This window comes from Notamacropus eugenii, chromosome 3 (genome assembly GCF_028372415.1).
Source record: "Notamacropus eugenii isolate mMacEug1 chromosome 3, mMacEug1.pri_v2, whole genome shotgun sequence".
Classification (NCBI taxonomy): Eukaryota; Metazoa; Chordata; class Mammalia; order Diprotodontia; family Macropodidae; genus Notamacropus; species Notamacropus eugenii.
Window position 1 is genome coordinate 97297519 of NC_092874.1, and position 13984 is coordinate 97311502.

Genomic DNA, 13984 nt, shown 5'->3' on the forward strand with positions numbered 1-13984 from the left:
TAAAAGAGCATGAGCATAGCCCCAAACCTCCAGCTTTCAATACACTTGGGAAGGTAAGACATTAATAGATAGGTAACTAAAAATGATAGGCAGTAAAGGGGCACCAATGAATGCTAGATGACAGAAGTATTACAGAAATTGAGGAAGATGTCACTGTGACCAGTGGTCACTGTGTGGGTCAGGAGAAATGTGGGACCTTGAAGGATAGGTAGAGTGTGAGTAAATAACCTAAGCAAATCAGAGGAGGAAACATCAGCACCCATCCTCCCCAAACACACTCTCCTGGCCATTGATAACTCCCAATGAAGCCCCACTCCTACCCCCACCTCCAATGATACGTCCAATGCCTAGAGCCCTGGGTGTGGGGAAGATGTGGACCTTAGATGTGAGCCAGATCCTTAATACAGCCCTTAGGACCCAAGACAAGCCCTGCCCTTGCTTTGGGGATAGGGCCAGTGGAAAGAGGGCTGGGCAGGGCTATCTCTCACCCTGACAAGCACCACCGGAACAGTTGAAGGATCCTTCCTGGCAGAGGCTGGCAGAACAGAACCAGAGGACTCAGATGAGCATCCCTCTCCATTCCCTTCCTCTCTACTATCCCTACCCTATTCCATCCCTAGTTTAACCCTATCCCTTTTCTCTCCCCCCATTTCTCCCCAAAGGCCCCATCTATTAGGTTGCTAGAGGCCCTCCACCAGTTGGTATAATTCCTACTGAGCACTCCACTCCATTCCCTTCTGTCCCCTCCCCTCCTCTCCTATTTCATCTCTAGCCTTATCCCAGTCCCATTTCTCTCCCCCTCCTTATTTTTCCCCAAATGCCCCAAGTTTCTAAGTTCCTAAGTGCCCTCACCTACAGTTGCAGTTTCTGATGAGCATTCCACTCCATTTCTTTCTCCCCATCCCCCCTCCTTTCCTTTACTCCCATCCCTTTTCTCTCTCACACCCCCATTTCTCCCCAAATTTTCCCAACTACTGAGTTCCTAGGTGCCCTCACCAGCGGGTACAGTTCTGGACAAGGATGGTCCCAGAAGGCAGCTCTTGTGCCTGCTCCTCTGGTGTCAAGAAGAGGGCCCAGGGCAGCGAAAGCTGGGTGCAGGCGCATTCAGCCAAGGGGACACATCTGCCTGCCTGCAGCAGCTAAGGCAGAAATATAGTACTGGTTTAGCCCCATGCCCAGGGTAGGCTCTGGTAAGGCTACTGCCTCCCCACACTGACAGTACCTTAATGGAGTATTCCCAGTCCCAGGTCTTGAGCCCCTCTCTGCCCCTCCCCTTTCCCAGCATTGCCTGTCCTCTTCTTATAAGATCATCCAAGATCTCCATTCCCAAGACACATGCACACATGTCACTCTGGCACATAAGGAATATAAAAAGACAGACAGACACACACACACACAACACACACACACACACACACACACACACACACACACACTTCTCCAAAATCTACCTCTACAGCATTCTCACTATACTCACCTGCCCATCAGGACAGCCGCAGCCAGGTTGGCAAGGCAACTGCACACAGAGGGTGCCAGACTGTAGGTCTGAGCATCGGCTTGGGCATGATGTGGCACAGGGGGTGGGTCTCTGACCAGGAGGGCACTCTGGTGAGGGAAACAAGGGAGATCACAGCTTCATGGGAGGAATCGCATGGTATGGAAGGAACTAGGTTTGGTTCACCTTCCAATCTTTCAGAGCACAGAGCTGGAAGTCATGAGGCCTGGCTTCTTAAAGTGGCTCTGTCACTGATCAGTCTTAGAAACTTAGGACAAGTCATTTAACTTCTCTGTGCCTCAGTTTCTCCAAATCAACAATGAAGATATACCACTTTCCCTGCATGTAGCTGAGAGTTACTGAGATAAAATGAGATCATAGCTATAAAGGCTATTGGAAAGGTAAAAAATATCCTATGAAAATATAGGATATTCCGTTCCTTGCCTCTTACTCTAGGTACACCCTTTCCTTGACCTCCAGAGTTTAAGATTTAGAAGCAATGAATCTCTGCCCCTTACCCCTCCTCTGTCTGACTCTGCTTCCCCCTTTCCCTTACCTTGGCTGCAGGGCTGAGGGTTGCATGTGCTATGGAGCCGCAGGGGTGAGAGCAGGGGGCAGAGTGTCCCCAGAGGTGAATCTCTCTTCCTTTCTGTCACACCTCCTCCACAGCTGGCACTGCAATCACTCCACTCTGACCACTCACCCACCTCACATAAAGCTGAAATACAGAGTACCCTCAGTCAGCTACAGCTCAGGATGGCACCTGGGCATCTAGGGAAGCTGCTTAGTCATGTTACCAGGAACTGAGGGACTATCCATGGGCACTCACTTGTACAGGGCTCAGAATTGCATTCTTCTATCTGCTTCATGTCCTGGAGTTGGCATGGGAACCCCTGGAGACTCTCCTCACAGCTCTGGTGCCGTTCCCTGGTACCCCCACCACAGGAGGCTGAGCAGTGACTCCAGTGTGACCATGGCCCAAAGGCCAGGCACTCATAGGGCGCACATACAAAGGATCCATTGACACAGGTACTAAGGACAGGCAGGTACATCAAGGGAGAAGGGCTGAGATGTCAATCTCTGGGTCACTGCATTTCCTGTCTTCCCACTCTTTTCCACAGCCCACCTCTCACCCACCATCCCCAGGGGCTCCAGGCCCAGTGTATGCATGCTGTTAAATGCTTAGGAACTGACTTTCCAAACAAAAATACGCAGAACATACTTCTAAGTTTAATCTGCACAATTAAACTTTTCTCCATAACTTTTCTAAATCTAGGCAATCAGCAAGATAACAAATCAAGCCCTGATTTATAGTGTTTGCTGATTTCTGAGGTATAGATGCTCACACTGAAATTTTAACAATTAGCCTTCTAGAGCTTGTTCTAACACTCTAGTACATCCCTGGTTCTAAGTCAGCCTCCCTCCTAGCACCACTACCATCCCCATACCAGTTATGGCAATCCATCTGCAGCTCCCCAGCTGGGACCAGCTCCCAAGTGGCATTAGAGCTGGGGAAGCCACAAGGGCAAGAAGACAGAGGTACACAACGCCCATCCTGAAGCAGTTGGCCAGGGGGACAACGACAGCCTTGGTGGGAAAACAGGATTTGAAGGGTTAGGGGAGGATCTAGGATGGTGGGTAACAGACTCACACACACACATTCATTCTCTCCCTAATGCACAATGGCTTAAGATAACTACAGAAAATGTAAAATGCTTGGGAGTCTGCCTGCCAGGACTCATGCAAAAACTATATGAACACAATTGCAAAACATTCTATACAAATAGAGATGGATCTGCATATTTGGAGAGACATTGGTTACTTATGGGTAGGCTAAGTCAATGTGGAAATGATAATACTGCCCAAGTTAATTTACATACTCAGTATCATACCAATCAAACTACCAAAGGCTTAATATATAGAACTAAAAAAAAATAATAGCAAAATTCATCTGGAGAAACAAAAGTTCAAAAACATAAAAGGAATTAATGGAAAAAAAGTGGGGGAAAAAAAGGAGTCTGGCAGTACCAAATCTTAAACTATGCTATAAAAGAGTAATCATCAAAATAATTTGGTACTTGAGTGATTAATCTCAAAGTTAATCAGTAGAAGAGGTTAAGTATACCATATGCAGAAACAAATGAGCAGAGCAGCCCTAGTGTTTAAAAAAAATCACAAAATCTTATTATTGGGGCAAGAGAACTCTTGGAAAATTAGAAAGCAGTATGGTAGAAACTAGGTACAGATCAGCATCTCACACCATATCCATAATACATAATGGTTCTCCATTATCTACAAAATTTCCAAAACTACTTTGGAAACTGAACATTTTGGGACGAGAAATTCATTGGTGGAATCCAATAATGCTTTTCCAAGGAGGCTATGGGTATGGAAAAATCCACACTGCTTCCTTGAGCTAGATAAAGAAGATGTGGGATAATTTTTAAGCAAAATAGAGGAAATGAAACATTTTCAGACAGGAATTATTACTGCATATGCAGCAATGGCTAGGGAGCTGGAACCAGGACATTAGTCTGGTGGCTATTAGCCTCTAGCTTGGTCCTTCAACAGAAAGTAAAAAGTTGATTGGAGGGCGGGTTTATACCTGGGCTGCAGGGCCCTTGAAGACACTGCACTCTGTTCCAAAGGTCCATACAGCTTCGGGGACATTGATTGGCACAGTCAGCTGTTGGCACTGTACCTCGGGCTTCACAACTCTCCCCTAGGGACACAAAAGATGTATGTTAGGAAGAATGTGGGGCAAATGAGAGCCCCATTTTGTCCACCACCCCCCAATCTCTCCACTACATTATTCTTTCCTTCTGTAGTCCCTACCTTTGTTCTCCCTGCATTCTTCCCCATCCCTCACTTGCCCACTGGCACTATTATTAAAAAAAGGAAGTAGAAGGAAACAAGCCTTTATTAAGTGACTACTATGTGCGTACACTGTGCTAAGTGCCTTACAGATGTGATTTCATTTGATCCTCACCTCAGTTCTGTGAGATTGACACTATTATTATCCCCATTTTTCAGTTGAGGAAACTGAGGCAGAGGCTGTGTTGTTACCCAACAGGAGCCCTCCTTTCCCTGTTATCAGCCTCTGTCTTAAATACCTAGGGTTCCTGGAGTAGGAGGGTTACCTGGGCATGGATCACTATTGCAACTTTCTGTCTGAGCCCAGGGTTCCTGGCATCTTTCTCTGGCAAGTCCCATTGCCTTCCGCCATCTTAGCCGGAATCCTCCACTACAAGATATTTGACATGGACTCCAAGAGCTCCAGGTTTCCCATTGACAAGGGTCTACTTGGGCAAAGAGAGAAAGATTACTGGATAAATGGTAGGAGGAATAGGTCAGGGCTTACTTCCCATTCCAATTTCCCAAATGGAGATGGCCCCTATACCAAGACCTTCCTTGGTTTCCTTCTGGAAGCACAGCTGGTTCTAAGGAGGAGTAGGCTTTGTAAGTCATTTCTGAAAATGTCATTTCAGTTTGGCAACTATAAACCACTCTAAGCCAAAGACCAGAAAGGAAAAAGGAAGGAGAGGAGAGGGAGCTCAGGCCTGGTTCAAAATCCTCATTGGGTGTGGACACTGGCCTGGTCCCTAGAAAGAAACTCCCTCCTAGCTCCATCCTGGTGGTAGGACCATGTCACTTTCTAGGTCCCCTGTCTCTCCTCCTGTTACCTTGGCAGACTTCAGGGTCAGGGCAGAGACGCTGCTGGCTCAGAACGGCAGTGCAGAACTGAGAGTCCCCAGCCCAGGGCTTTCCTGTCTCGGGATCCAGGCACAGGCGGTGCCGATGCTGCTCTGAGGCCAGTATGGGGAAATCAGCAGGCATAGGAGAGGGTCCATCCTGGAGTCCATGCTCCCATAGGGCACTCAGCGAGGTGGGAGCCAGAGCAGCAAGTGGCAAACAAGGTCCACAGGGTGACCACTCTGACCACCCACTCAGGGGTAGAAGACCTGGGGGTAGTACATGGGTATGGGGAATCCAGGCCTGTCTCCCACAATCCCTGTTTCTCCCATATGTATTTCTCAGCTCTAGTAGAAATCACTAGACCCAGGCATGAAGGAGACTGGAGAATTAGGGAACAGGAGGCATGAGAAGTAGTTAGGCTTGGTCTGTGTGAGTCATGGAAGACTAGCCCAATGGAGCTGGGGCAAAGATGGGAAGGAGAAGGTGTCAAGGGAGATCTAGAGTTACCTTGGCAGTTAAGACTGGAACACTGCAATCCTCCATCCTGGCAGACACTGTAGAGAGGGCATTTTCTGTGGGTGTCATGGTAGGGGTAGGGGTAGGGGTAGGGGACATGCCCCTGAGGAATTTGGTGACTGAAGGTGAAGGAGAAGAACTGGAGCCCTGGGAATACTCAGGATGGGACAGGGGAAGAAGGATATACCCATGGGTCCAATCTCTCAGATAGTCCACCCCATGCCCAGGCTTCCTAGACCTTCATTCAATTTGCTTTGTCAAGGTTGGATAAATGTCCCTACCTCTCCCCACTTCCTCCCATTCCTTTCTTGGCCATAGACCTTGGACCTGAACTAAGAACTCATCTCTCCTAGGTTTTCTAGTCCAGCATCAGTCCCAGATTCTCCATGGGACCCTGTCTCCAACCCATTCTCCTCCATCACCTACCACTCTTTACAACCCAGGTGTATGTGTTCTCCAGGAGCCAGAGTCTGGGGCTCTCTTACTCCATTGCTGGGGCCCAAGAGACAGTTACACTGTTCAGGAGGGACACAGCCCCCTGCCTGTTCTAATAGCCCCTGGAAAAGAGGAAAAGAAGAATTGGGTGCTGGATTCACAGAGACCCTGTCTGTCCCAAACTTCCCTGTTTTCCCAGGTAAAACCTATAGGTTTTTCAAAAGGACATTCTAGAGACAATGGATAAATATAGACATAGACATGGACATGGACAGAGATATGGACATAGATCATTTGGGCATCACATCAACCTTGGAAGGTAGATGCTCTTATTATCCCCCTGTTACAGATGAGGAAACTAAGGCTCAGAGAGGTTGAGTCATTTGCTCAAGTTCATACAGATAGTAAACTAAGGCAAGACTTGAACTCAGGTCTTCCTGTGAGGCTTTCCTCACAATAGCCTTAAGACATGCCCTCTCTCCCTCCCCAGAGATGTGTCTTCTTGCTGCCTTTCTTCCCCTCACCTTGGGGCAGTAGCAGCCGGGCTGACAGGGAGCTAGGTCCTGGCAAAGACCAGCATGCTGATGGGTGGCACAGAGTCCAGCACAAGGGGAGCCACAGGCCTGGAACTCGAATGGTGGCTCACAGTTCTCCTCTGGGGTAAGGAGAAGTTAGAGAAGCATAGTGACTGGGTGGGGAGACCTCAATAGAGTCCCCTCCTCACTCCTACCCAAAGCATCACCCAAGAGTATGTCCTGATTGATGGTGTCTAACCCAAAGAGGGATTCCAATAGTAAAAAGTAAAGATCATGGGGGAAATCTGAGAGGGGGGAGAATGAGAAATTTGGGATGCCAGAAGGAGGGGGGTGCTACCCAGTATGGCTGAGATAGTTCCTGAAGTCAAGGCACTGACCATAGCAGGAATGTGATTGACCCACCAGCCCCACAATGGAAGCGTCCCACCCTAGTGCCCATATAAACCTACTATATCAGGGAAGGATTTGAGGGAGTGAATGATGATAACTCAGGGAGAGGTCCATGGAGGAGGAGGCAGGGGGAGGAAGAGAAGGAGCTAAAAAAGAGTGTGGAAGGCTAGGACAGGTGGGAGGGTAAGAATATTTTCGTTTGACCTGAAGTCTAGAGATGGGAGAAAATTTGACAGACATAGGAGATAGAGAACTTGGAACTTTGCCTGACTATACCAGAGGCTATGGATAGGAAAATACCATAGTTAGGGATGAACTTTGGGTGGGAAATAATGATAACTCTCATTTAGGCAGGCTTTAAGATTTATAACAGGCTCTCCTCACAGTTCTGTAAGGTAGGTAATACAAACATTATTGTTCCCATTCCTCAACTGAGGAACTGAGGTTGAGAGCAGTGAAGGCACTTGGCCCAGAGTCAAGCATCTAGTAGGTATTAGAGCCAGGATTTGACTCCAGGTCTTCTGATTCCAAGGATCTTTTCCACTATAGTACAGGTGCCTTTCCATACCACACCAACCACGAGTGAGGGCAAAGAATAATCACTCTTGGTATAGTAACTGCCAGGTAGGATGGAGCAGTAGGTCAAGAGGGCTGTCAGGGAGGTCCAGGATAGCTGAGGGCTCTAGCAAGAAAGGAGATTTTTCCCCTGCAAGCCAGGAGCCCTGGGTAAGGCACTAGTGGCAGCCGGGAGCAGCACAAAAGGGAACCTACTCTCCCTAGTCCCTGGATCCTCCCTCCCTCTCTTCACGCTCAGTGTACCCCAGCAGTCATTTCTCACCAGAACAACTTCTGGGGTGGCAGGGCCGGAAGTGGCCGTCCAGGCGGGTGCAGGGGGTCTCCTGACTGGTCCCCCTGGGGCCTGGGCCCTGGTGCCGGTATCGCTGCTGGACGAGCACCTGGCATGAGCAGACCGTCCAGCTGCTCCAGCTGGTCCACACACACTCCTCTAGGAGAGACAATGAAAGAGGGAGTCAGCCAGATACTTCTTCCAGTGATGTCTTGCATAAGCTCCCAATCTTTGTCCCAGTGATAGCAAGAAAGGAGGAAGTGGTAAGAAAATACAGGACATTCAGAGGAAGCTTGGGCCATTTCTGGCAGGGTTCCCTTCCCATGATTCACAGCTATACAATCTTTCTACTCTATCCCACTATGGAGTCGAAAAGAAGTCGGTGAGGAGGGGCAGGGGGAGGGGGGGAAGACAGAGAAGAAGGAAAAGAATATCATAAAAGTGAAATAATAAAAATTAGAGAGGCCAGAGTTTTTGCTTTTTTTTTTTCAGAAAAAAAGTCACAAGTAGAAATCATTTTTTTGTGAAATTTTCTATCCACCCTACTGTTCTCCTCTCTCTCCTTCCCCAAACTTTAACACCAGCAGGAAAGGAAATTAAACAGTCATAATGATCACTGATCTACAGCCAGAAGGGACCTCAGCAATCATTTCATCCAACCCCCTCACTTTACAGATGAGACCCAAGAGAGATTTAGTAATACCTAAATTCACATAAGTAGTAAAAACACAACTAGAATTGGAGCTCTGGCTCTCTGCCCCTAAATTCAATGGTCTTTCCACTATACCTCACTGTTTTTCTATTCTTACCTGGGCAAGGTCCAGGGTAACAGGCCCGGGTGTCCAGGTGGGGTGCGGAACCATTGCAGGAAGGACCAGTGCCATTTGGGGAGCAGGGACAGGAGCCAGATCTGGAGGCAAGGCCAGGGCCACAGCTTCTGGAGCAAGGTCCCCATGGCTCCCAGGAGCAGGACACAGGCAGCCCTGGGCAAAGTTGCTGCCCACAAGACTGGGCTTGGGTATCTGGGCCTGGGCAGGGCAACCCCCCATGTTGTGGGGGTGGGTCAATGCAGGCTCTGGTTCGAACCTGGTTTGCACCCCCACAGGAAACTGGACAATCTGACCAGGGGGACCATTGTGTCCAAGCCCCAGGCACTGTAAACACAAAGGTTAGAGGTCAAAGGAGCCAGGACAATGGGGCTAATAGTCAGAGGCATCACCACCCTCAGGGTATAGGAGTTAAAGGGGACTCTAAGAGGTTTCTGGAAAAGGGTATAAGTAGAATCTCGCCTTCTTTTGGTCTCAAGGGCCAGATGGAAAAATGAACAGCAATGAGAACAGGCTGTGAGGCTAGCTATAGTAGAAGAGAAGGAATGGAGCTGGGAAGGCAGCAACAGAGAAGGAAGCAGGAAAGGGCAAAGGTGGGAATTAGGGATATTGCACCTGAACAGTCCATGTCCTGGCAAATAATGCCCTCTGGGGTGCAGGAGCTGGAGGGAGGAGATAGAGACTTAAGTCCCTGGAAAGCACAGCTGGAACAAAGCTTCAGAGGACCAACGCCTTTCATCAAGCATTTGTCCCAACTTGGTGCTTCTCTTATCCTGTAACACTGTCATGGCCAGGTCCCTGCCCAATGTACCAGCCACACATTCACTCCCATCTAGAGCAGTTGCGCCCACTGCTGCCTGGGGACTCACCACTGCTGACACTCTCCTTGTAGCCAACTGTCCCCGAGGGCCTTGAGGCGATTGCCATGTGGGCACAGAGGTGGGCACAGAGGCTGGGGGCAGGGCTTACTCTGTGACTGCTCCTCCCGGCACTCAGGGGCCCATGAACCTGATGTGGATGACCTGGGTGAAGTTGAGGGGAAAAGCAGAGAGAGAGTGAGATGGGATCCCAGGGACCCTTTTCTAGGACATCTGAGAGGAAGGGTGATGAAAAGACAGGAGGCAACGAGCTAAGGTTTGGAGAGGCAGATGAGAAGTGAGGAAAGTTGGGCTAGGACTGGCAGGCATAGAAGGGAAAGAGGATACGCTGGGGAGGGGAAAATGAGCGACAGGAAGAGGAGAGAGAGGCAGAAGAGGAGGAAGAGGAAAAAGAGGATGGGAGGAGGGGAGGAAGAGGAGAAGAAGGAGAAGAAGATGATGATGATGATGAAGATGCAGATGAAGGAGGAGGAGGAAGGTGGCAAAGTAACCTTTAAAAATCCTCAGATGCCTATAATAGGCATTCAGGAAGGGGATATAGACAAGTAGGGCAATATTGGCACTCCACACTGAATTTAATCTACATTTTTAAGAAATCAATAATACGTAATGGACTTAAAATTTCATGTACAATCCCTATTTGGGGGCCTTTTTTGTATAGGGAAATGTTTGTGTTTGTTGATGATGTTTTAGTTCACTATAAAAAAATTTTTTTTAAAGAAAGGGAAACTTTATAAGGAAATGTTAGGTAACTCAGGGAAGGAAATGTGATTGAGTAGTGGGAGGAGGCACAGAGTTCAAGTTAAAAGAAACAGCATCCTAGAAAGAAGGGGTCACTGAGGGAAGAAAGAGGCACAGAGGTGGAGAGAAAGAAAATGAGAGGGAGAGAGACAAAAGAGTGACCACAGGGTTAGAATGGGAAGGAACCTTGGAGATCGTCTATTGATCCTCAAAGGACGTGCGGAGAGTTTAGTTTCAATAAGTGGGACTGTGATATTCTGGATGTATGCTACTCAGATTTTTAAAAACCTATAAATAATTTTGTTTAATATATATTTTACTTACCCTGCATACAAAGTCTGGTAAGCATATTATTCTCAAAATAGACAAAACATCCCCTATTAACCCTATACACTAACCTTAAAACCCATGAGACCTTGAATTTTTAAAGTAGTCAAAGAAAACAGCAACTATCATTGAAGGAAAGCTATGTTTGTTCAATCATCCTGACTCTCCTATAGTGCTGTCAGCTTTAGAGGGACGGGCCTGGTTGTAAGAAAGATCTGAGTTTGAATCTGACCTCAGACACTTACTAGCTGTGTGACCCTTGAAAAGTTATTTCATCTCTGACATGCCTCAGTTCCCTCACCTGTAAAATGGGTATAATAATAGTACCAACCCCCTCTCCCAGGATTGTTGTGAGGATCAAATGATCTCACACATGTAAATCACTTTACAAATCGTAAAGCACCATATAAACTCTATGGGGTATTATTGTTAATATATGAGTCAAAAAAAAACTGCACACCACTGATCCAGTCTGATCCTTTCATTTTACAGATGAGAAAATTAAAGCCCAGAAAAAGTCATGATTTGCCCCAGGTCATATAAGTAGCAAGTATCATATCCAGAATCTGAACCCAATTTGTGGGAAGAGAGGCAGACAGTTGGCAAAGAGAAACATCAGAGGAGACAGACATCAGAGGAGAGATATCAGGGAAGAAGAGATATCAGGAGGAGACTGAGATGTCAGGGGGAAAGAGCAGCATTAAGGGAGATGGAGCTGGAGACAAGTGAAGAAATGCCCAAGTTAATATGAGGAAAGGATGAGAGGAATCCAGAGGACTGTACAGAGAAAGTGCCCACCAAGCATGGACCAGGAGGTCCCTTACCGGAAGCGGTTTTGCTGCCCTCCTTGGCCACAGGAATGACTGCATGCTGACCAAGATGACCAGTGACTCCAGGCACAATAAGCAGGTGGTGGGCAGAGCTGGGTACTGCAGGATAGCAGCCCCGCCTGGCATGTGCAGTTATTGCAATCATCCTGGTGCTGGCTCCCTGGTACCCAGCTGTACCCACGAGCATCAGTGCATTCACAGTGCTCAACTGGCACACACCCTCCATCTTGCTCCAGGAACCCTGGAGGAGAGGGAGGAGTAGGCAAAGTGCTTCCCACCTGGCACCAGATGAAGGGAATAGGAGCTGCCAAACCCTCCACCCCACCCTGCATGTAGGCACCACATAGGCACATACCCTCCAGGCAGCGGCAACCTGGTGTACAGGCCTGGCCATCCTGACACACAATACCTTCCTGGAGGTCTGAACAGTGGCGTGGGCATCGGTTGGCACACTCTGTGACCTTCATGCCTGGAGGGCAGCCTTTCTCTAAAGATGAGGACAGGCAGAGTAAGGGGACAATGGTCTGAGCCCATGTTGAAGCTCTCTCCCTCCTCCCTCCCCAACATATCTCTAATACCCACTGTGAAGACACCTGAGGATGTTTGTAGGAACATAAGGAAACCTCATCTCTCCATTCCACACCATGCCTCATCCCAAGACTATAAGCTCCTTGAGGGTAAGGATCCTATCTAACATTTCTAGGTATTCCCAGCAGAGCCTAGCATGAAGTAGAGCATAATGTAGATTCTCAATTTAATTTGCTTGATTGATCAATTAATGAATCAAATTCCATCACTATGATACCTGAAGTTTCCCCAACTCACTCCCTATGACAACCATAGCATAAGAGAAAGAGCATTGGGAGTCAGGTGACCTGGTTCCTAGTCCCTAATCCCCTTCAGTTCTCCCTGTAGCCACCCTATTCCAGGTCCTCATCTCCTCTTGCTCAGAATATTATAATAGCTTTCCAGTTTGGTCTCCTATTATCCTCCTTTCCATTCATATGCTCTTGTCTATGTCCCACTTACAGTTCTGCCCTCTTCCATTTTGATACCTTTGCTTAGGCCCTCCCACATACCTGGAATGAGCCCCTCCCCACATACACATTTCCATCTGACAGGTTCTTGAGGGGCAGACAAGAGACAGTGAAGACTACATGCTAGGTCTAGCATCAAGAAGACTTTCTTCATTTACTTATTAGCTATAGGACCTGAGCAAATCACTTGCCCTCTCTTAGCCTCAAGTTCTTTATCTGTAAGGGAGGAGGTTAGACTTAATGGTCTCTAAGGTCCCTTTCAGATCTAAATCTATGATCCTATGATCAGGGCACTTTGCCTAGCCTGCTTCTTGATAGGTATCTCAATTTCCCTCATGTCCAAGTAATTTGTATACATGTCTTTTATCTTCTAAGACTAAAGGGACAAGGAGTTTTAATTTCAGTAGCATAGAAACACCTACTAATAGAAGTTGGCCCCTCCTCCAGGCAACTTAGAGTCTTAGACTACTGCCTAGACCAGTGGTGTCAAACTCAAAGAGAAATGAATCCCCAGTACATCTCGGCTTAGAAAACCACAAATTAACATTATCAATGTTGTGTTGCAGTTTGCTTTATTTTGTTAAATATTTCCCAATTATATTTTAATCTGGTTTTAATCTGGTCCCAATTATATTTTAATCTGCACATTTGACATCTCTGGCCTAGACCACCACCAAGTTAGATAGACTTGCCCAGGGTCACATAGCCCACAGGAATTACAGACTTGAACTTGGGTCTTTCTGGTTTCAGGACCAAATCTCTGTCCACTCCATCACACGCTGCCTCTTATTGGAGTGAATATAGTGGTCCTTATCAAATCTAACTCTGCATCTCTAAAGGGAGGACCAGCAGCATCTGGGTACAGCTCTATTTACTTCCAATAAAAACCCACTTTCAGTTTATATTGTGAGACGAAACTTTTGAGATGTCATCCCACTTTGTAATTGTCTCTTCAGTTGATTGTTTCACCACTTCTGTTTCCTTTTCTTGTGACTGCTTCAAACTAAGATTAGGCGAGAATCTTTGTCTTCCCCCCCCCCGCCCCAGTTTTGTTGAGGAAGAAAGAAAAAAAGCTTTGGATTTGAAGCAACACGTATTGGTGGTGAAAAGACCAGGTAAGAAAATCAAAGATGGAGGATCCAAGCTAGCACAAAGAAGCATCCCCAGGTGCTTAGACTAGGAGAGGAAGCCATGCCCTGGCGCCTCTCCTCTCAATCTACTCATCCTCCCTCACTGGAGTTGTCTCAGAGCTCAAACAAGCTAACAAATGGGAAAACTCTTGGCAAAGTAGAAATCTTTACATGAAAGAATTCTTAGTAATATTGACATCATATTAATAATTTATTTTATTTTAAATAGGATCCATGACTTTATTGATATTGGAAACTCCTGATGGGAAAACTTCTTCTGTCAGTATAGAGAGGGAACT

General features: G+C 47.2%; 1 protein-coding gene across 20 annotated transcripts in view; it reads right to left on the reverse strand.

Moving 5' to 3' along the window:
- The window catches only part of LOC140533059 (SCO-spondin-like), a 92815-nt gene that overhangs the window by 8063 nt on the left and 70768 nt on the right, over window positions 1-13984 (reverse strand). For 16 of the 20 annotated variants that reach the window (XR_011976779.1, XR_011976780.1, XR_011976778.1 and 13 more), the window contains 18 exons: window positions 11874-12005; window positions 11513-11759; window positions 9612-9764; window positions 9358-9404; window positions 8725-9069; window positions 7907-8074; window positions 6667-6797; window positions 6134-6264; window positions 5699-5745; window positions 5179-5457; window positions 4636-4794; window positions 4101-4217; window positions 2944-3082; window positions 2325-2527; window positions 2052-2213; window positions 1478-1605; window positions 997-1139; window positions 489-535 (listed from right to left, as the gene is read on the reverse strand). Coding sequence is in view for 17 of the 20 variants with exons in the window: in XM_072652356.1 (XP_072508457.1) it covers window positions 489-535; window positions 997-1139; window positions 1478-1605; window positions 2052-2213; window positions 2325-2527; window positions 2944-3082; window positions 4101-4217; window positions 4636-4794; window positions 5179-5457; window positions 5699-5745; window positions 6134-6264; window positions 6667-6797; window positions 7907-8074; window positions 8725-9069; window positions 9358-9404; window positions 9612-9764; window positions 11513-11759; window positions 11874-12005 (2778 nt within the window). In the remaining 3 variants the exon portion in view is untranslated. Of the gene's footprint in view, window positions 1-488; window positions 536-996; window positions 1140-1477; window positions 1606-2051; window positions 2214-2324; window positions 2528-2943; window positions 3083-4100; window positions 4218-4635; window positions 4795-5178; window positions 5458-5698; window positions 5746-6133; window positions 6265-6666; window positions 6798-7906; window positions 8075-8724; window positions 9070-9357; window positions 9405-9611; window positions 9765-11512; window positions 11760-11873; window positions 12006-13984 lie in introns of those variants that run through there. The other 4 variants (XM_072652360.1, XM_072652367.1, XM_072652363.1 and 1 more) reach the window with 4 other exon arrangements.